This window comes from Strongylocentrotus purpuratus, unplaced genomic scaffold, assembly GCF_000002235.5.
Source record: "Strongylocentrotus purpuratus isolate Spur 01 unplaced genomic scaffold, Spur_5.0 spur5_scaffold_15, whole genome shotgun sequence".
NCBI lineage: Eukaryota > Metazoa > Echinodermata > Echinoidea > Camarodonta > Strongylocentrotidae > Strongylocentrotus > Strongylocentrotus purpuratus.
In genome coordinates this window covers 19,421,482-19,445,342 of record NW_022145600.1, presented here as the reverse complement: position 1 = coordinate 19,445,342, position 23,861 = coordinate 19,421,482, and the positions used below count along the sequence as shown (strand labels likewise).

The 23,861-nt window shown below is 37.2% G+C and overlaps 1 protein-coding gene and 1 long non-coding RNA gene across 3 annotated transcripts in view; both read right to left on the bottom strand.

The window, feature by feature from the left end:
• The window catches only part of LOC581937 (exportin-7), a 33,140-nt gene extending 25,901 nt beyond the window's left edge, over positions 1-7,239 (bottom strand). Inside the window, exons 1-10 of the mRNA XM_030985777.1 lie at positions 7,161-7,239; positions 5,307-5,450; positions 4,829-4,922; positions 4,322-4,392; positions 3,184-3,279; positions 2,620-2,685; positions 2,035-2,178; positions 1,294-1,420; positions 415-488; positions 63-182 (exon numbers count right to left, since the gene is read on the bottom strand). Of these exons, the coding sequence (XP_030841637.1) occupies positions 63-182; positions 415-488; positions 1,294-1,420; positions 2,035-2,178; positions 2,620-2,685; positions 3,184-3,279; positions 4,322-4,392; positions 4,829-4,922; positions 5,307-5,450; positions 7,161-7,178 (954 nt within the window). The 5' untranslated portion in view covers positions 7,179-7,239. The remainder of the gene's footprint in view (positions 1-62; positions 183-414; positions 489-1,293; positions 1,421-2,034; positions 2,179-2,619; positions 2,686-3,183; positions 3,280-4,321; positions 4,393-4,828; positions 4,923-5,306; positions 5,451-7,160) is intronic.
• Positions 7,240-8,914: 1,675 nt separating this feature from the next.
• Positions 8,915-23,616, bottom strand: LOC105445009. Of its 2 annotated transcripts, none has more exons than XR_004064168.1 (4): positions 23,261-23,616; positions 17,525-17,776; positions 13,924-14,136; positions 8,915-11,369 (listed from the first exon to the last, which is right to left on the bottom strand). It is a non-coding gene; the product is annotated as an uncharacterized LOC105445009 (long non-coding RNA). The 2 variants fall into 2 exon arrangements; XR_004064169.1 differs by lacking the exon at positions 23,261-23,616 and adding an exon at positions 20,892-21,119 and having other exon boundaries at positions 17,525-17,775.
• Positions 23,617-23,861: the final 245 nt, after the last annotated feature.

The following is a 23,861-nucleotide window of genomic DNA, read 5'->3' as shown; positions in this document are numbered from 1 at the left end:
GATCAGTCTGGTAAATAAAATCATAAATTACTAAAACCTGATGAATATAAACTTCGACTTACTTGTGGATTTTCCAAGATGCCCCGGACCCCGCTGACTAGCTGTGATAAAAACTTGGCTCGTTCTGAATTGTTGAATAACGACCGCCGTACTGATGCTATCTGAACTAGGCAGGAAAGGGCCTGTATGCAAAGGAAAACAAAAGGTATGTTCTGTTAAAATGTACTAAACATTTCAAGATAAACACACACACAATAATATTAGTGTTCTAAAAAAATTTGTTTAATTCTTCCTGAAGACTTGAATTAGCACTTATTTCTATCGGTCAACACATTCACTAGTAATATTTTGAATTTATATATCAGATGGTAAACATTAGTATTAACATGGTTGCATCAAAACTCTCAAACTTACTATTGGTGCTAAAGTTGCTGGTAGTGCTTTGTAGAGATCAAAGAAGAGATGTACAGTGCTGAAGTCCAGAAAGGCTATGGAGAAGTAAAAGAAGGAAAAGAGAATGTTAATGCTAGCACTGCTATCAAGTCACACATCATTTAGTCAGAATTTTGTTATTTTTGTTTTGCATAGCAACAGTTAAATAATGGAACATGGATCCCGCCTATAACACCATCACACATCATGTGTAAAATTAGACAGCTAGCCTCTTGGTCCCATATTCTACTGAATTTGATTCCAACACTAGGATAAAGTTCCATCCAAAGTCAAATTCTGAGGATGATAGACTGAGGATGATAGACTAAGTAAGACAACTCATAGCTCACACCAGATTTAAGTGAATAACTAGAATGAGATTCGATGGATTCCGGTAAAAACATCTATAAATGTGAATTTCATAAGTATGTTAACTGATCAATGTTCATCAAATATTAATGTTCCAATCTGTAGACATTGTCATGGTTCTGATCTGTAATTCGTCGTCCCCCCCCCCCCAGTTCCTTGTACGCAGACATTTACAGAACAGTACAAAAATATGTGATCTTCACGTCAACATTTATCATTGTTTTATTATTGTTGTGCTTCAACTCGCAATTTCATTCAAAGGACATGGGCATAAATACATAGTGTTGCATCAATCATTTACAGGGCAGCATCTGATAAAGAGTTGTGATTGATCTGAATCAATCGCAAGTTGTTGTTTCCAGTTTCCCATGTCTTATGTACATAATTGTGATTGATATCATCCTCAAATAAGTTGCGATTAATTGCAACTCTTTATAAAACAGGCCTCTGGTTTTTATAATGCTCTCTAGTTGACTGTTGACCTCTCCTTACCTGACCTCCATCCTGTAGGTATCTGGACAGTACCCAGGTCATCCGAGGATTCATCGGTCAAGGTTCCTATGAAGTCAAAGGTCAAACAGTTCCTGGCTAGCTGGAGGAGCTGGTTGATCACAGCTTGCTGTTAGTTGGAAAAATGAAAATGGGATAAGTCTACCTGCCAACGTTTCACAGCAAACATTAGGAATCTCTCAAGGCAAAATTAGGAACACAGTCTATTTTGCATACTTTTCACACAGAGTATTTCAGAAAAAAGAGAGGAATCTAGGCTTCAAAACAATAGCTTGAAGGCCCAAAATAGGAATGCTCTTATATGTTTTTTTTTAATGTTTTTCATGTTTATGTTCTCTTGTTCTATGTTTTATGTATTGTTTGACCAATGTCTAAATTTTTATAATAATAATGTAAAAACAAACAAATACACAAACTAAGTGAACACACCCTAATAAGCCAAAACCTGGCTTTCCAATTATCCACTTATGATTTTTATGTAGTCGGTACCTTGTTTCTTATTGAATGCTATACTTGTTTTGTTTTTTATCTTCTTAATCGTTTGATTGCCATTGACTGTTTTTTTACACATTGTTTTTAATTGATGTTGGAATTTGGAAATAAATGATTGAATTGAATTGAATCCTTCCTTCAAAATAGGAATGGTGGGAAAAAACCAAGTCAAAGATTGCCTGAAAGATCATCTGTCGGTAACATACAGGATTCTAGAACTATCTTAAATACCTTGCTGTCATCCTGCATGTTGATACCGCCTTTGGAAGCTTGCTTGAGTAGATTGCATGCCATGTTGAAGATCTCAAAGAGCATGGTGTCTCTGAAGGAGGAGGCTATCTTTCTATGCTTGGTCAGAGGACGGATGTTGTCAGGCTGAAGGGAAGGAAATATTTGTATACTTAGCATTGAATGTTAGGCTTCCTGGGAGAAGTTTCAATTGTTGTAAAGAAATTTTTGGCTTGCATCCAGTAGATAAAGATCAGGTGCTTGATCTTGTACTGGTAATTGAAAATAGAAACAAGTCAGAATTCTATTTGGAACCTGCGAGATTTGAACCTGCCATCTACTGCTTGCCGGGCAGCAAAATACACTACTGACAATAACAATGCATCTTGCAACATTTCACTCTTAACTTGGCCCTATATTCATGTGTACTGCACATTCCATAATAACATAATAATTAAAAATGGGGCATCATTGCAAAGGCTCTTCAATGATACCAACTTCAAGTATGATAATATGCTATCAAGACAGATATCGATGATAAAACTTAAATTGCAGAACTTCTTTAGAGGACTTCATAATGTTACTTACCTGATTGATTTCACTGACAAGTTGTGACATGAGTTGTACTCCAATGACAAAATGTTCCATGGAACCCTGAAATGAAAGTAAAAAACAATCAATTACACCTTCTGGTATGAAAGCCATACAGCAGCAAATTTAGAATATCTAATAAACAGGGAAGTAAAATTTGAAAATTGGATTATTACTGTAAAATAATAGATCAGAGTTAACATTTGTTTAACATGGATCCTTACTAACCATTACATGTATATTAGGTTATCTCAATAAAAAAGAACCCCAAAAAAACTATTACAATTATAATACTTAAATCCTTGTTTGAATTTTTAGACTTTTAATAATCAAGACTGCCAAGTGTTCATCTACAAAGCAAGAAACACTTGTATGCATGATTTTTTCGTGAATATCGCAAGTGGTCCACATTTTATAGGTTCAGAATACTGCAAAACTGAGACTCAATATTTGAAATGTGTGCACTTTGTGAAATATTATTTCTATTATTATTTCTATTTTTTAAAATAACGTTTCTGCTTTGTATGATAATATGATCAGTCAGTTTGTCTTTTTTCTTACCTGGAGAAACTTTGAAACATCCGACATGACATTCCTGAAGACATAGTCATCTTTCCTGCTATCAAACCAGCCTAGCTTGGTGATGCGCACCAGTAACTAACGGGTGAGAGAAAGTGAAACATAAAAGTTAGAGGTGGTACATACTCTTATTGACTAGCAATCTTCATTCTGGGCTTTCTGGCCCAGGGGGGTGTTTCATAAAGCTGTTTGTAAAGTTACGCATGACTTTACGAAAGACTTACATATGTAAAGCCAAATGGGATGCTCAATCATTATCAACTGCATTAACTAAAGTTGAACAGTGCAGATGTAGATTAACATTCTTGTTATTACAAACATTTTTAATGCAAAGTCTATTTTTTTGCCATAATTGAATTGAGGTTATTGGAAATATAGTTACACTTTGTTTAAACATCAGGAAAAACTTTGGGCATCCTATCATGCACTTCCTATACAAGTCGTTCGTAAAGTCATGCGTAACTTTACGAACAGCTTTATGAAACACCCCCCAGGTATCCCTTATGTAGTGATCATGATGTCCTAATTCTGATAAGTATGTTATAATAATAATAATAATAGCTCACATTTATAATGCGCCTAATACTTTGTTTCTAGGCGCAGTACATATTATTACCCCGGTCATCGGATTCCGGCTTACCCGCAAACAATGTATGCACATTCTCCACTCCAACAAAGCATTCTGGCCAGTCGCCATTTTACAAGCGCCACTTGCTCATCCAACCACATTAACTTTCGCATCCTACCGGGTACCCATTTAACACCTGGGTGGAGAGTGGCAAATGTAGATTAACGTCTTGCCAAAGGGTATTAGTGCCGTGTCGGGGATCGAACCGCGACCTTCAAATTTCAAGTAAAGTGCTTAAACCACTCGACTACGACACTTCTATTTATGTTTCCTCTAGATTTTCCTTTCATTGACCCAGTTTGGGTTCAAGTGATTAAAAAAAAGAAGTTATTTGTTTGTCATTGTAAACGTTCTATTCAAAGAAGTTTACCGAACAAAACTGCACAGAACATACTTTCCTAGCATTTAATTTTGTTTTAATTATCAGTCAAATAAAAACACAAATACAAGTTTTAGATCATCCTCTTCACAACAACATCAAACTATAATTACCTGAATGAGTGCCTGCGATACGAAGTTGGGCAGTTTAGTTCTATTGGCAAGATAGTTCAAAACATAATTTTCTGTAAAAAGAAGAAATAAGGCAGTCAATAGTATTTATAAAACTAAGGTTGAATATATATATTTTCTATACAATAACGAAGAAATAAATTCAGTAATTCACAGTCAAACAACCACTTCACAAAATGTATTGGGCAAACAGAATGGTCAGATAGGTAAGTGTTTATGAATCAGTAAATGTCACATCACCAATAAACAACTAAACATTGATATATTTATTAAGTATGAGAACTTAGCGATATATGTACAATTGACCGCTACCACAATGTCAGTAAAAATCCACTAATCATCTATTTAAAGTGTACCAATTACCAAAACATGATTGCTCTTGATGTAAAAAAATTGATCAAAAATCTCTGCGAACTTTGATAACCCCATCATATGTACAATGTGCCTTTACCCACTCCCACATACTGTTGAGGGAAGAAATGTACTTACTGATATCTATCCTCTGTTCAAGGGGAATGACTGTGGTTGTCTTGGAGACCAACTTGATGAGTGATGATGATGCAAGTAACTGGGCATAGGCAGACTACACATGGGGAGAGAGAGAGAGAGAGAGAGAGAGAGAGAGAGAGAGAGAGAGAGAGAGGTGTGTGAAAGTACATGTGTTGTGAGGGTATGTCCAATTGCTTGTGGAATATTACAAACATTAATTTATCTCACCTAATCCAGTTTTGAACAACCTTGTGTTGATATATCATGAAAACAAAGCACAAAACATATGTTGCCAGAACGAATATGAAATTATCTGTCAGTAACATACAGTATTTAACTCCAGTTTCAATTTGGCAACGAGAAGAGCTCTTAGAAGATTGATGAAATGTTGCTTATGAACTTCTTCAATTGCTGTTTTAAATCAAATGCCGGATACACAACCTGTCAAGACACACACACAACGCCTGACTATACTTACATTTCCTCTTTCAAGCAAAAGCTGGCATTTGTTGAGATCTGGAGAGTTGGTGAAGTTGACGAGAGCCTTCTCGGCCTGCGTACGTTGCTCGGTGTCCGGGCTCTCATAGAGCTGCTTGCACAGCAGCTCTAGCTGCACAAGCTCCTGGTGTGAGGATAAAAAAAGGACAAATCATGGATGATAACCGTGTTCTTTAAAGCCTGTCTGCACTTGTTTGGCCAGGGGATTAGACCTCCCTGCAAGGTCACTGACAGGTGGTTATCTCATCAAATCAGCTATCAATTAACATAAGAAAAAGAGCATCATGGGGGATCAATGGGTACTGATTAGGCATTGTTTGCTATATAGAGGGCGCAAGTAGCGGTAACTATAAGTAGTGCAGTGGGGCTTTAACAAACACCTTTACCCAGGTAACTTCACACAAAAGCATGCAATACCAGTAGACTCTCACATCATTTAAGTAATACTGGTGTGGTTCTCACTTGCACTTGACTTAGCATATTTCACTGTACATTGATAAATGCTTTGTCCACGTCCACACACCATTTCTACACTTCATAGCAACTCACCTCACCTACCATCCCATTCCCGAGTGAGCAGCTAAAGGGATTACTCCATCAAGTATCAAGTATAAGAATGCACCAGATGGTGGACTGGAAGCAACAAGTATGTATCTCCAAGACAAGAGGCACTATCAGAACTTGTGTAATCTTACTTTGTATCCTCTGTCTATAGTTTGTTTCAATAACTGGGGGAAATGTTTTACTGTTTTTTTTCCCCTGTTGGTCAATATTCCTCAATTATCCAACATTTTGTGGGTTTTGGAACTTTTGTTCCCCTTTCATTCTTAAAATAGAATTTGACAATTCAAAATATCACCTGAAAGTCTGAAACAATACATTGTAAATTCTTGGATCTAGAAGTAGAAGAACATGTACATATTTCTTTTATTTCATTAAATCTAAATAAAAGGTTGCTCAAACATTCAGGATTTTAAGTCTAGAAATGAACATTGACTCATTAAAAAGAGGTGGCCACCTTGTCCAAAATAAACACATTAACTTTGTTTTAGACTTAGTCAGTTAGTGACATATCTGATGAGGAAAGAATTCAACATCACAAGCAAATCAAATAATGAAATTTCTACTGTGCAGGATAAATGAATTTCACAAGAACTCCAAACAAAACTTGTATAGGCCCTAATCTTTCTACAAATCTTTGTGATAGGCTGCATAACCCTTTGAAGATTAACAATAGAAGGGAAAAAAGTTCAAGTTTGATACACATGTCATGCATTGCATTGTTAATGTTATGGTCAAAGTCAAACTCAGTCAAAAGTTTTAGTCAAACAAAACAAGCACTGAATGACTGAAGCAGAATTTCACTTTCTGATATTTACATTAATTGGGAGCCCCACTCTGGACCTAATAATATTAAGTTTCATGTCATCCAACTCAAGTTTTGAATCAGACTCAGAATCTATAGTCTTAGAGTTAGAGTCTACAAATACAATCAATCAGACAGAGATTGCTAGTACCTGGTAGTGCAATTGCTCTGTCATTGTCATCAGACATTGTCAAAAACAGGCTGTGCATGCCCGCTCCCGTTCTCCGATGAATGGAGCACACCAACTGCATTGACCACAACACACATGACACATCGCAATCGCAATCTCTCGGGAGATCTCTGTAATTCAGAGGAGGTTTTGATCAATTTCTGAGCAATCTAATACGAACATAATGACTTCTTTAAAAAGTGTCAATATCTTATAATCTAAATATTACGTTTAAACTTATTCTACTGGTTCCAGAGTATTGAAACAAACGTTGAACATTATAAATTCATGAAGCCTACCTGTTCTACGTTCGCCATGTTGTGCACGGATTTGCCTCTTTTTCGCGCTCGTCGGCTAAAGCGCCCTCTTGTGGCTGTATGTGTTATTCACCTCGATCTTTTTCTTCTTCTTTTTCTTCTTCTACTTCTTCTTCTTCTTCTTCCTCTTTTTCTTTTCTCCTTCTTCTTCTACTTCCTCTTCTTCTTATTCGTCTTCTTCGTCTTCTTTTTTCCCTTCTTCTTCTTCTCTTCCTAATTAAGTTGCATTTTTCTGTAAAATGCAGTTTCCATCACAGGATTGTGATAATGTCATGTTATAAGCTCCCTCTCTCTCTCTCTCTCTGTATAAGCTCCCTCTCCCTTTCTCTGTGTCCCCCTCCCCCCTCCCCCCCCCCCCCCTCTCTCTCTCTCTCTCTCTCTCTCTCTCTCTCTCTCTCTCTCTCTCTCTCTCTCTCTCTCTCTTCCCCCTCTCTCTCTATATATATCTCTCTCTCTTTCTCTCTGGCCTGCCTGTAGCAATTCATGTTATTCTTTTCAAGGGACTTGTGTCCCGCCAATCCCATCCCTGGACAGTGAACCCTGGATCCACCATTGGCAGGGCATGATTTTATACCCCATTATTACTTCATCTGTAAATAAGAGCTCCCAGGGACTTGTCTGTTTCTCTCATCTTACCAATTACACTTACCCACCATTAACCTATTGCAATTCTATATATTTTTTTCTCATTTAGACCTCCCCCCCCCTTTTTTTTTCCTACCCCACCCTTCCCTCTTTTCACGTCATCTCTCTTTTGGTTACCTCTCTCGGTCTCCTCTCTCTCTGATCTCTAATGTCTCCAATATTATTTCTACCCATCATTATCTTTCGCAAATTTATTCTTTCCTCCTACCGACTTCGGTAGGGATAATTTCTTTGCTATACCCTTCTTCTGCTATACCCGGCTCGCCCTCTCCCATTTCACCCGATCTCCCCTCTCCCCCTCTCTGTTAGCTCTCTTCCTTCGACCGTCTCTTTCTCTCTCTCTCTTTTCTCCCCTCTCCCCCTTCTCACTCGACTCTCTTTCTTTCTCTCTCCTAATCATCTCAGTGTAATGAATTCAAGGTCTCACATTTCCTCCACATTAGTAAATTTGATAGGTCCCCATGCTTTATTTTGAGACTTCAAGTTTCATCTTAATTATTTGGCACTCTTCAGTTTTATGAAGGCGTCATGTATAGAGGCGTTTATCCACTTATTGTTGTCTGGAAGCGTACTTGATTCGAATCGTCGGGTCTTCGGCTCTTCGCGTCCGGTCGAGTGGTCGCGTTACACAACCTTTCGTGAAACGAAAACGGAAGATTATGTGAGATGGACATTATAGGAAACCAAAACCTTTGGTGGATTTGCCGTAGGGTTTTCAAAAAGTGTCAGGAAAATTGGACCAGACAATCTGTAGATGAGAGGGGTTTATTTCACAAACATTACCCCCGAAATGTCGTGAATAAGGGGGCATGTTTTCACAAAAGGTCAGATAACTCGACCACCCGACCCGACGTGATGACCCGATGAATCGAAATAAGCCCTGTCTGAAAGGGGGGGGGGGGGAGGGGGAGGGGATGACGGCATTCTGCACGTGATTGGCTAAACTCGCCCCTATATTAAACAAAAATAAAAATAACACAATTGTTTGTCTTTGTTTCGATAAGGGGGTGGGTATTTTGATCCGGCTATTATCACGACCATGGTCGAATTTTTAAGATTGTAAGTAAAATTCAGTAAATGAAACGTACACATTTTAGCAGTTTACTACATTAACGAAATTATTTATTTGTATTTATATTCACTAATCAAAATTGTGTGTGAGTGAAAAATAAAACGGCCTTTCAATAGTATCTTCGTGTACTTTGAAACATTTTTTTAAATATAGGCCTATATTCTCTACCCCACTGCACATTTAGCATAGTGGTAATTATTGTTATATTATTATTATTATCATCATTATTATAATTAGTATCATTATTATCATTAATGTTGTTATTATTATTATCATAATCTGCATCATCATAATGTTTGAATGGTAAATGCAACTCCGATCTCAAAACTTCCGATACAGTCATATGATTTTTTTTTAATACGCATATATAGGAAGGACCAAAAATGTATTAAATGTAAATTAAACCAAATTTCTATTTATATACAGGTAGCAAAATTCTTGTATAAAATATTCACATACATATACAAATGCTTATCTAGAGCAAGCGAAATTAACATCAAGTACAATATACATGTATGCACATTTACCTAAATCAAGTACATGTAAATACAGGGTGTCTAAAAAAGATTGAAACGATTGGCAACATCTTAAAAAGTGCCCATTCCTTCTCAATTAAACTTCATAGACAATCTTTTCGTAATATTTTCTAAAGTTTGGGTGAATTTTACAAGGCTCTAAGCTAAAATAACAAGGTTATGATAATTTTTGTAAAACGTAGCATTTTCAATTGTTACAAGGATAGCGTGTTGAATAGCACCAATGCAGAATATCATAAATGTATACCTGGCGCCTGAACATTTCCTGGAAAGCTCTCAAATTAATTTAAATTCCTGTTTTTACAAAAGGAGAGCAATGCAATTTACACAAGCATTGAGATAAAGTAATGTGTTAAACACCAAACTTTGGTATCTTTTTATAGAGACATAGTGGCCACATCAAATCAATTCAAAAATATTGTGGAGAAACATTGAGGGTAGTGTTCATATATAGCTCCTGAGATGTATATCCTACATGTTTGGAGTTTGTTGCTGTATTTAAAATTGGCCTATATCGATAATTTAGTAAAGCGGAATAAATAATAGAGGTGTTATTCCTTTTTAAAACAATACACTTGGCTGGTTCCTATACAGTAAATTGGTCACCTCATAACGATCAAATTATATAGATTGAAAATAGTGAGAAAATTATTTGAATTAACAAAAATAATTTGCTTTTAATAGACGCAGAAAAACAAGAGAAACAGATTTTGCTCAAACCTTTTTTGATTGGCCTGATTTTTCTGCTTCTATTTAAAGTAAATTATTTTTTGAGTGGACTTGCCCTTTAAGATTTAGTTTTATTACATATTCACGACATTTTACGAAATAAATATCAATCTAAAATATTTCAGCAGTGATTTCACCAAGACGTAAGAAATTATGAGTTAGAATGACTTCAATTAAAAAGCTGTGTCGTGAAATGCAGAAGCGACAGGTATACCTTTATTGTGCATCGATGTTATGCAACGGTATTTCTTTGTAACATTGGGAAAATGACACGACTTACAAAAACAGTAATCTATTATCATTTCACCGTGCGGTAAAATATTAAAAAACCGGTTTTTGTAACACAAAATGTAAGAAATACATATTATGTTTCAATAAAATATATATTTATATTTTTAACAGTCAAAACATAATGGTGCTTTACTCATAACAATTACAAAATAAGGATTGATTGAAAACGATTCACACTGGGCGTCGCTTAATATTTTTTGAAAGGGAGGTGACGGACATTATTAATTGTTGAGTTTGTAAAGCAAAATTATCCAACAGACAACAGGAAACGCTGACATTTGGTGATATTATGATTTGCCGACAGTTGTGATGAAATTGCCTCGGGAGGGGAGGAGAGGGGAGGGGGTGAGAGGGGGGGGGGGGGTGAGAGTCCTTTTTAAGAATTTAAAGTGTTATGACGCGGACATACAATAATTATTTAGTTGGAAATGAAATTTGCGCTTAAATTCTGTAAAGTTAGAGTTAGAACATAATTTTTATACAATGTTCATTTCATTGAATGTTGTGTAATAATTGAAAAAGTGGCGTTCAAAGGGCTGACATATCTCCTCTATATGGACGGAGGTGTGAGACGGAAAGGGGTGAGTAGAGTCCCTAAAAATACTTCGATGTGGGGGAGGGGAGGGGAGGGGGGAGGGGGCCACACCTCCCTCTAGCGACGCCCATGTATATTCTCGTCTTTATTCAAATCCCTGAAACACACTTTTTGATCAACGTAAACAAAAAATTACGAGGTATATCATTATTTAAAAGCCAGAGAAATCGATACACAGAAGACAAAGATTATTGACGAAACGATGGCCGTGCAAGCCGAACACGTCGATGTATCGGCCGTATAGGGGAGTTCCCTGTGTTCATTGTAACGGCTGACCATACCACCGCATTTCGCTAGCTCGTAGGATGATGGTGCATTAAAGTCTGTATAAAACGAAATAAATAATAAAGATTTTCAAAATGGGTGACATGTTAACACTAACAAAATAAAAACAATGGTAACAACAACAACAACAAACACATACAAATAAGACTTATTATGAACGGGACATGTTTCATACCGGTATCGAGTCGAATTTTGAAATCTGAATTTTACAACAGAATCGAACCTTCTATAAAATCAATACAGCCCTCCCCGCTTATGTTCGTTTAATATAATCAAGTCATAATGCAATGTATGCAAGTGCACGACAGGAGTGCAAAACGGGTCACTTCCAATAAATGAAAATGATCAAATGGCGTTTTTCCTTGCACGCCCATTTCAGATTCAGAATCGAAAATCATTGGCATATATCAATATGCCACCCACGGCTTTAAGCGTCGACACGAACCATGCACTTTGGCAGATATAAATATTAATGTATGCCACTCTGATCCCATTAAGAGCATGATAAGTTTGTAAACGGTCACTTTGATTGAGCATTTTTCCATATAATGCCATACTTACGTACAAATTTATTACTTGGGTATTTTGTTGATATGGACAAAAAGTTGGAAGAACATAAATGTTACTTTGAATTGAAAATTGAATTGAATTGAATTGAATTGAACAGTGAAGATTAGTCTTCCAAACCGAGGGGCCTATGGACTATGGGAGGGGCGTATTCAAGGTATGTTTCTCGCCTCCTTCGGCCTCCTTCGGCCTCCTTCGGCCTCCTTCGGCCCCCTTCGGCCCCTTCGAAGTATCACATGGAAACAACTTAACAAAAAACCCGCAATATAGCCAGGGGCACCTTGATATGTGCACTCCGTCGTCGGAAACGAATTTGTATAATAAATATTTAACATCTCGGTCGCATCTGGCTACTGATGACTAATGCGGCACACTAATCTGTTCCGCTAGAACCGATTTTTCAACAGATATATAACCCCGGGCGACTGTAAATACAGCGGATGGAATAATTTATTATCTTGCCACTGTTTATAAGTTTTCTACATCAAAGAGTGGATATGGCCAGGTGCAAATACTGTACTGCGAGTCACACCTTAATCAAAGTTCATAATGTGAGGACATTACCAATTCATGAGCGTTAATCATTAGGACACAGACACACACAAAATAAAACAGGGGACCTAAACACAGAGTGAAACTTTAGAGGAAACAAGAAAGAGCAATGATCTGACGTTTATGGCCAGTTTCTTCTGCTTGCGTTATTCTTGGACAAAGTTAAGTTAAAACGAGGGGAGGGGGGGGGGGGGGCTGATAAATTCAGTTATATTGATTTCAATCCTTTTCTACTTTGATTTAAAAAAAACTTTTAGTCACTGAAAATTTAAATTAGTTTTAGGTCTATCTCGAATATCCATGCATTTAATGCATGAATACCATGCACACATTAATGTTTAAAATAGTGTTCACTTATAATGGAATTTATATATAACGACTATCTACCATAATGAAACCCAATTGGAAAATGTGATTAAAATGTGATCTGCTGTGATTGGATTTTCATCACCAGGTTGAGGTATCATTAAGGTTGAGGTATCATTAAGGGCGGTAAGACTTGCGAAGATGTGCAATTTTTCTCCCGCGTTAATGAATCCGGGGCGTAGAAAGTGTCTATTAAAGTGAGATTGGGGATCATCTGGATCTGGGGTAACTCATTATCTCACACTTCTTCATTTTTGTCGATCATAATTATTATAGTCAAGGATGCCGTCATAATTATGGAGACGTGAAATAGTTTGATAATAAAAAGAAAAATATGAAATAGAAATACACCTACCTCCTTACTAATTATACAAGACGCGTATTTTCAGTGCCATTTTCAGGAAATTCTTTGTAAATGTGTTATAGCCATTAACCTCGATTAATAATAATAATAATAATAACAACAATAATAATAATAATAATAACCTAATAGTCCACTCCAAATTTTATTAAACCGAAACGGAAATTCTTTTTGCCCAATTGATCGTGAGCCCGGCAGCCACTGAGTGAGTGAAGTTAGTAATTATTATCATAATAAAAAATGAGCACGTGAGCATAATGTTATTCATTGAATTCGGCAGTAATCTCATTTTCAATTTGCTCACTCAGTTACGGTCAAAAAGTATTTTTGTAGAATATCAAGACTTACCCTCTAAAAAAGGGCTTATTTACCCAGAGGCGTACTGTGATACCAGACTTTTAACATCAAGGGGGGGGGGGCACCGGTCTTAATTTGTGGAAAATATTGAAATATAAAAGAGCTATTGCCTACGGGAAGGAAATGGGAGGAGTCGGAGCGTCTATACTTCGGATTTTCCCTTTCTCCTTTATCATATGTTCCTTTTTTTAAATAGTTATTTTCCCTCTTTCTTTTACGTGCCACGTACCCCTGACCCCATAGTTATACCTCTCCATGTTTGCCCCAATTCCTTTTGTCTTCTCCCATGCTTTTATGGATGTCTTATTCTATTTTTAACATCAGTACAACTTGACAAGTGAGGCTACTGCGACAAAACCAATGAACAAAATAAAATATGGTAAACCTACCGCCAGCTATAAAATATATTCCTCCCGTCTCTAGACCGGGGTATCCACACGAATGACTACCCGTCATGATGCGGACAGATGATAAGTTAGCTATGGGTTGCTGGGCATTTCGAGATGAAGGATGACGTAATACTTCCAATACATCCACTGTGTAGGTGATGTCATCGTGTTCGGTTTGGTTCCCTGATAAATTTGTGATTCTTCCTCGAATAGCTGCTCCCCCAAAACGTGAAGATGGAGAAAAGAATGTAAACAGAATGATTAGAATGATTAGTAGTATGGATCCGGCCATTGAGGGGGCACTGCCGCACTGGCGTCATAGGGGGTTGGGAGGGCCACCATTTCCCCAATCCATTTCCTTTAATGTAAATTTCTTTTCGCCCTCTCTCCCACTCTCTCTCTCTCTCTCTCTCTCTCCCTCTCTCTCTCTCTCTCTCTCTCTCTCTCGATCATTTGATCATAACAGTAGCCCCTGCATGTATCTAAAGACGCCACTGTAAATACGTAGGCAAAATATCGACTCACGGAGACTGTTTTTTGGAACAAATAGGCAAGAAAGACCAAGGTAGAGATGGGAAAGTGACATCCTAGTAGGCAGCAAATAGAATTACTCAAGATAGGAAAAAATGGCTTGAATTGGAGCCAACGTCCTTAGGGACACGGTGATGGCTTAGCTTAGCTATTATATTCCGGCCTCTTTAGAAATAAAAAGCATTATACATTGACTTTCTCGGTAAATGCCCAGATCCGCCCCCAGGATGATGATGGGGGAGGGGCACATATTCATTAATCATTACCAAACGATCCATAAGACAACTTCTAAATTATGAGGTTAGCGGTATAGGTAAGTTCAGCCTCCACCCACGCTCTTGCATGGAATTGAGGCCTTGTCATATAATTATATCGGACAAAAATTATAGATACCAAACTTTATAATAATGCCCAGATATTAGGAGGAAGATCCAAGATTCTGGTGGGGGAGGCGTGGCACAATCGCACACAATCTCCAATAATCAGAATATCTTCTTTGTTTTATAAAGCGGCACAGTAGGTTGTGCCTCCATTAAATCAGAGATCACAATGTTTTCACCATGAACTGGCCGAAAAATAGGTCGTATATATTTTGTTTCAATAACGTATAACGATGTGGATATGAGGGTATTTTTACATTTCAATAATGCTTATCAAAATGTTATCAGTTCAGAGGTTGTTTACCGAACAAAAAGAGGCCTACACACAAAGACGGGGAAACAAACAAAGCGATCGTGCACACTATCGTTATTTTTTAAACATCGCTCTCCATTCCTTCCTTCTTTTCTCAACTCTCTTCCTTATCTTAAGCCGTATTTCTCTCTTTTCTTTTCCATTTCCCTTTTCTACTTCTTCTCCTACTCCTCCTCCTCCTCCTCCTTCTTCTTCTTCTTCTTCTTCTTCTTCTTCTTCTTCTTCTTCTTCTTCTTCTTCTTCTTCTTCTTCTTCTTCTTCTTCTTCTTCTTCTTCTTCTTCTTCTTCTTCTTCTTCTTCTTCTTCTTCTTCTTCTTCTTCTTCTTCTTCTTCTTCTTCTTCTTCTTCTTCTTCTTATCCCGGGGGGGGGGGGGGGGGTACTCACACATAAGGACATACGGGGGTGTGCCGCTCTAATGGGTGACTTTTTCACACACAAATCCCTAAACATGGGTCCCATGCATAGTCCCATGTACTTTTAACAAAAATACCATTAAAAATAGGTACGTTTTTTAAATATCTGCACAATTTTCGGGTGTGCAAAGAACCAACAAACACCCGAAAATGGGTCTTTTTTTTCGAGAAAATGCCCTACTAATGGGTAGGGCTTTCGAGGCTTGAGCGGCACACCCCCGTCCAAACCAAATTTGACCCCCCCCCCCTCCCCCGGGCGCTTCTTCTTCTTTCTTTTTCTACTACTCTTCTTTTCTTCGTCTTGATGGTTTATTCGGTATCTGACTGCTAAAAAAGCTTGTCTGATATGCTTGTTAGTAAGCAACCAGGGGCCGACGGCTATAAGTCCTCTTCAAGGGACTCGATAATGATAATTAATGCCTTTCCATAACGCACTATTATAGCGCAGAGACTTCCGAACCCGGGACCTCGTGGTTGCGGGACCACTGCTCATGCCACTGATCCATCGCGTCTCTTCCTCCTTGTTCTACTTCTTCTTCTTTTTGTTCTTCTTATCTTCTCCTTATTTCCATCTTCTCCTTTTCTTTCCTTTTCTCCTTTTCATCTCCATCTTTTTCTTTCAAGTTGATTATCATTTACATTTCTCCCCCTTCTCCTCTTTCTGTCTACTACACGAAGCAGGAATAACGATACAAACATTATATCCAATTTAACATAATCAACTCGTTATCATGCAAACAAAATTATTCATCTGAACAAATCGCGTCTTGTTCATTACGTATACGATTTATGACTAGTCAAGTTCATACACACATACACATGGCAACGAATATAGATACAAAATGTATTTGCAGACAAAATGTATACACAGATCACAGTGAAAAAGGCGAATTTCTACTGACAGGTCATAATGATGCCCAGGGCACGTATTATTGACAGGGAATGTAGCTTGTTGAATGGGGTCATCCTATACGATCTTCGCACACACGGATATTGTAAGTACTGCTCTGTAATCATCATGCCGTATTTATGACCAGGGGCGTCGCTAGACATTTTAAAAAGAGGGGGGGAGGGGGGGGGGGGGGGACTGGGGCAAATTTTCCGACCAGTATTTACTGCATAACGAAAGCAATTAATTTGTGAGCTTTGCCGAGAGCCTATATATTCCAAATCGCCGACATAAATGTTAAAGGGAGAGAGGTCTCAGTACTGCATACCCTCTTGCAACGATCTTTTTTAAGAGGATGCTTACGTCTCAGTTAACACATGTACATCCCCCCCCCAAAAAAAAACATCATGATATATTATGTCTTCAACACTCATTCTCATTGAAATTATCACTGATTTACCTTTTTTTAAAGAAATAGGGCGGGTGGGGCAGTACACATGTAGATTCAGAATTTTCTGGTTAGGGGCACAAGTTCTAAAATTATGTGACAAGCAACAACAACAAAATAATAAAAAATAATAAATTTAGAAATTAAAATTAAAAAATATGAAGAAAATAAATAGGGGTAATGCACCCATGTCTCTTATTGTCTTCCTCCTATTCCCTCTTTTTTTTAATATTTCGGCCAGAGGGACATGACCCCGGTATCCGCCCGGTATCCGTTGGGTTGAGTGCTAAAACCGGTAATAACACAATGGAACCCAAAAAATGAAAGCCCAATATAAAGATTGCCTCTATGTTAAAGCATGCCCCATCATCCCATGGCGATCAAATTATCACTCATATCAATTATATTTCTTCAATTATTTTGTTCAGGTAATAGGGGCAGACGGGGTTGAGTGTTGAAAACAGTAATAACACAATGGAACGCCGAAGACGAAATCCCAATATTAAGCTTGCCTCTTTGTATAGGCTATATACAAGCATGCCAACAGTTAAGCCATGGCTCACATACAATCGTCCCTAATACCTTATCAGGATGCTGATCAGTTCCTAATCAGGCATCTTACTTACCGAAATTCCCCGTGCACACCGACGGAGGATCCACACACTTGCACGCCGCGATACAGCTCACGACAACGGATAGGAAGACGAAGGCGAGCAAGCCCATATCATTCGCCATGGCCATGATAGCCGCCGTGCTCGTACACCTAGTGGCTGGATTATTCATGCAGAGTCAACGCCACTGTGAGATTTTCATACTCCAGTCCATTAAGTGTTCATCACTAACTGAAATCCGATGATCATCATCCAAGTGATGAACTCTGCATGACAGGGATGATAGTAAAAAATATATATGGATGATGTTGATGGTGCAGTAGTATCTATACATCATCATGGTTATATAGCAGATGGCATATAACAACACATATACCTTTATATATATTACATAATGTTCATCCTTTGCAATAAAATTCAATGGGGAACTTTGATTTAAGCTACGCAATCATTATTCCCTTTTTACTTTTGAATTATATAATATATAATATATTATATGTAAATATACATTATTTAGTTTACGGCACGATGAGTATTCATCACTCACTGAAATCCGATGATTCCAACTCTGCATGACAGGGATGATAGTAAAAATATATATATAATGGATGATGTTGATGGTGCAGTAGTATCTATACATCATCATGGTTATATAGCAGATGGCATATAACAACACATAATTTCAACCTTTGCAATACAATCCAATGGGGGACTTTTATTTAAGCTACGCAATCAGTATTCTCTCTTTACATTTCGCATTATAAAGTATATATATCATTTTCATTTAATTTAATTTCTTTATTATGCCCATAGAGGATAATTATTGTTCATGATACATTTACAATCTTGCTTCACAGTAATTTCACAGGAACAACATATAATTGACAATCTTAAGTACTTAATTAAATACATGTGAATTGTTAACACATACTTCGTGAATTTTGTTCAACCTCGTTTCTGATTTAGTCTCAAGGCCCTGTTTTTAGTATACATTCAATATACATGATCATGATGAATATATATATAAATATACAGGTAGTTCATGGCATGGATAAGATAGATATCATCACCCATGGAAACCGTGCACTTTATAAATTGTTATTGATTAACGTTTAATGTGTTTACAGAAGCGCAGTGTTATTATTTGGTACTGCCCAATTTGGGCCCTACGATATAAAAAAGACAATATTATGATACTTTTATTGTTATTGATAAATGTTATCTTTAAGATGATCAACAATCTAACAGGCGAATGGTATGAGCAAGAAGACATGGACGAATTGTAAACAAGTATGTTTGATATTATTTTTCGTAAATTATCTTATCGGGGTTGAAAATAAGGTTATATTTCAATATAGACTTATTATCTAAAAAAGATCAGGATCTAATATTTCCTCATCACCGATTGCCATGGTTAATGTTAATTAAAATTTAACATCAGAACATAAATTGTTTCTTATACTCTTTTAATTTCCTTTCTGCCCATTCATTTTTACGCCTCATCTTAATCGGATACATATCAGCAACACTTTACTTTTTTGTTATCTATGCAGCACGCAACACATTCATTTGTTCACCAAAAATTATTCTATCGGAGCAATAATTATGATTAAAAAGTTTCAACAACTTTCCATTCTAAAATATAAATCTAAGGCCCCGTATTGTAACCATATTGGCGTCGACACAGGGGTTAGGGTTTGGTGACATACCATATTACACAATTACTGTCGGAAAATTTAGGATGTGATACACCGGCAAAAATCGATATTCTGGGGATCTTCTCTTCTCTTCCCTCCTTCTTCATAGAAGATTTTTCAGCTCACTTGTCGACGAAATTGGCATTCAAATGAAATCTAAGGACTTGACATGATTTATAAAAAAAAAAACAAATGGAAACAAACAAAATGCTATAAAATTAATCTTTAATGTAAGCGATTATGTGTTATTTCATCTGCTTAATTGCCTGGTACAGGCCTACAATGATGAAAACACTATGAAGTAATTTAGGGTTGTTAAGTGGCGTATTTGCAAGAAGCACGTGCCCTCGCCCACCTGAATCAGCCGATGATTGATAATCATTCACTTAGTTAAAAACAGCAACCAACAAACCAGATATAATATCAGGGGCCGCTACAGGGGAGGGAGGGGTGTCACACCCTCTTTATTCTTTTCATTTGAGCAAATTCGTCATTTTCTAGGCGAATGGAGAATGAAGGGGGTCCATCATCCCCACCCCCCCCCCCCCCCCCACGCTGGAAATGGTCTGGCGACGGCTCTACACATTAGTGTTTTCAAAGCGCTTACAATACTGAACGCAGGCTTCAAACATACACACACACAATTTATAAAAATAAACCACATGAGTGACGAAGTAATCATTTAATCCTTGCAAAATGATATCATTTTCACGCCAGTCGAATATACACACTGAGCGTGACACAATCTAAACACAATGGTGTTATTCCGCAAAGCCGGCTTAATGTAATGGGAAAACCTAATCCAAACATGATAACAACGTACTGTCAATCAAAGTGGGTAGATAGTAGCCCCCCCCCCCCAAAAAAAAAAGCAGTAGAGGCAATGGCTATAAGTAGTAATAGTAGTAGTAGTAGTAGTAGTAGTAGAAGAAGTATTGTAGTGGTAATAGTAGAAGTGGAAGTAGAAGGAGTACTAGAAGTAGTACTACTAGTAGTAGTAGAAGAAGTAGTAGTAGTAGTAGAAGTAGTAGTAGTAGTAGTAGTAGTCGTAATAATAGTAGTAGTAGTAGTAGTAGTAGTAGTAGTAGTAGTAGTAGAAGTAGTAGTATATATAGTGGTGGTGGTAGCAGTAGTAGTAGAAGTAGTAGCGGTAGAAGTAGTAGTAGTAGAAGTAGTATTAGTAGTATTAGTAGTAGTAGTAGCAGTAGAAGTAGTAGTAGTGGAAGTAGTAGTAGTAGTAGTAGCCGTAGTAGAAGAAGTAGTAGTAGTAGTAGTAGTAGTAGTAGTAATAGTAGTTGTAGTAGTAGTAGTAGTAGTAATAGTAGTTGTAGTAGTAGTAGAAGTAGTAGTAGTAGTAGTAGCCGTAGAAGTAGTAGTAGTAGTAGTAGTAGTAGTAGTAGTAGTAGTAGTAATAGTAGTTGTAGTAGTAGTAGTAGTAGTAGTAGTAGTAGTAGTAGTAGTAGTAGTAGTAGTAGTAATAGTAATAGTAGTTGTAGTAGTATAGTAGTAGTAGTAGTAGTAGTAGTAGTAGTAGTAGTAATAGAGATAGTAGTATAGCAGGCAAAGTAGGAGCAACATCAGAGAATGAAGTATAGACTATGAATACAATTATAACAGTTTGGTTTCGAAATGAAATAGAATTGAAAATCAGCATGCAATAACCCCAAAAGAGTCGGATCGTTTACCTTAATCTTGTCCAATATCAGTGCTGAAAATGAAATGGCTGTGTGAATCGTGAATCAATTTTCTTCTGCAATTTCGACACTCGCAAATATGCCCTAAATGCCCATTAAAATTGGTTGGCCTCCACTTCAGAAACTGAACGTGATGTGCATGTATTCCTACGCACTTACTGCCGTCATAGTACACGTTCAATGTTGACCATATTTTATAAAACTATCGACGTCTTTTCACAACTGTGTTCGACATGTATGTACGTGCTCTATTTGTATCACACAATAATAAAATACGACTATTGTGTTTTTCTTGACCTTGAACTCAGACAAATGAAAGGAAGGTGTTTATTTGCAGCTCGCTAAACAATGATCGACCGGCGGCTCGGTGGGTGCTCCCCCCCCCCCATTATTGGTCAAAATCTGCTACACAATGTACTGTAGTGCGCCCGACCTGCTTGGGGGGGGGGGGGGGGGGGGTACACTATTTCTTGAAATTGATGTAGATACACTTATTCTCAGGAGCAATGTCTTTAAAATCATTGTTAAAACATATATATTTTTCTATTTCGTCACAGTCACACATTGTACCCCAACCCACTCCCGCCAAGCATGACCCGGCCAAATAAATCTTAGGATCCGCCAATTAATACTGATGTGCTGTTCTTGCGTTCAATCATTTTAACCATGCACTATACCGTATATACGATAACAATGACTGCCTGTTTTCTCCAAATTTATAATAAAATGCCTTCATGAGATAAAGTGTGAGGTAAAAATGTTTATGTATTTCATACACATTATTTGTCGTGTGGTGTATACAATGCACATGTATACATAAGAATGACAAATGAATGAGTTCTACGTTACGGCAGTTCAGACAAAAATTAGAGTGAAAGAAAATAATGAAACACACAAAATATACGAATTTTGGGCTGCATGTATATACTATATATACCCTTGTATATATGCATATCATATAGGCCTATATAATTCTTGTTTTAATTATTAATTTATTTCCTTTCAAGGCCTTGATTGTACAAAGTTACTCAAATGGAAATACCCGTATAAGTCCAGATTACCGTGTTTTAAAGGTATTACAAAGTTTTAGTATGGGGTCATGAATTTGGTTCAAATTAACATATTGGAAGCATATGCGTTCCTACAATATTCATCGATCGTTGTCCCGGTTGAAATCGAGTCTAAAGTTATGAAATTATAAATAATAAACTCTTTATGTTGTATAGCTCCCTCTCAAGGTCAAGATATCCATTTAGCTATGAAACAATGTTTCTTGACTAAAATCGACCGTTTAGCTATTCCCGTTTGGAAATTATATATCACAACTACATATTCTGAGATTTTCATGGTCGCAGCTACCATTGTACGGCCGTAGGCGCTATTGAAATTTATCAAAATTTACCGGGAGCACCGGTAAATTTATATATTCAATTTTTCTCGAAAACAGAAATGTTTTAGGGGTTAATTTTTTTAGTGCTTATAATACATCCACAGGGGCATCCAAATATATCAAAATTGTAAAGATTCACTATCCACCCAATTTTCAAAATTTCCCAAAACTTTGTATTACCTTTAAAGAAGAGCTAGTGCCGGGAGCTAGTGCACAGGTCTACATACTCTATACAATGTAATTATTGTAATACATATTACAACATGAAACAGAATTGTCAGAATATACATGAAATGTATTATAGCAACAACAACATTTACATCGTTTTCAAAGACAGGTTAACAAGACTTTCTGTTAATGCACAAAAGTGACAGGTATAAAGAGGAATTAATTTGAGGAACCAACATAAAATATTTCACGGACACTTAATAATTGTTATCATAAGCAAAATTTTCCCCGCGTAACAAGATTCTTTTGTGATCGGCAAATTCGGATGTTGAAAATGGCATTCCGTTACACTGCAGTTGGAAATTATTAAAGCATCAACATCCTGATGCACACACATAACCAGTAGTTACGTACCGCATCTCGGATACACGAAAAAAAAATCCACATCCGAAACTCCTCTCAGACTAGACAATGCGCTGCTAAGCTAGCTGGGATGCATTTTAACACCAATAAAATCCCACGTCATGCGCGCTTTGACAGGTTCATTAATCAGCGAATTGAAAAATATTTCTTAGCTTCTAGCTTCAATTATGTACACAAAACAATAATGATTAAATTATCTAACGCTCTAAGCTTAAAGTACCAATGCATGTCTCTACCATTATAGAAAAACAGGCATGCTTTCGCTAGGTTTTGAAAGAATTGAACAGGCATCCGACATCATATTAAGACTAATCTGCAATTTCGATTTCGTATTGATCACGAGCGGCCCGCGCCACGAAAAAGAACAGAGCTTACCAATAATATACCAGATGAGATCGAGCGGCAAGAACAGAATTTAGACTACATCAACATTTGAAGACAACTCAAACTGGCGCACTTTTTGGACGGAAGATATCTATCTGGCAGTGACAGTACTTTCTGTGATCTGATCCATGAGGATATTTCCAGATATTGGAACAATTTTAGTGAACCGGCGACAACAAGTTCGAGGTAAGTACAGCTGTGATCAGTGCGTTTGAGATAAGTGGCAGCTAGGCGAACGATCGTTGTCGATGTCGTGTTGTGTGTAGTGTGCCAAGGCCAAGCTCCCGACCTACACAGCGTATAGACTTCTGCAGTCCGACACGCTCAATTTTGTGTAAGCTTCAATAACAGGGGAAACAAATATTTAGATGTGACCACTTGTACGTGTAGTATACAAGCCTATTTGTATACCTATTTGTATAGCATTACTGCACTGACTTTAAATGTGAATGATATAACGATTTTGTGACAATGGGGATGCACTGAAGTGTAAGCAAAGGATGGGCTTTCACATTGCCTGCTTATTAAGTGCTTTCTTCTCTTCTTGGGATTGGTAGCAGCTATTTATCATTAATTCAGAAGAACTACCCATTACC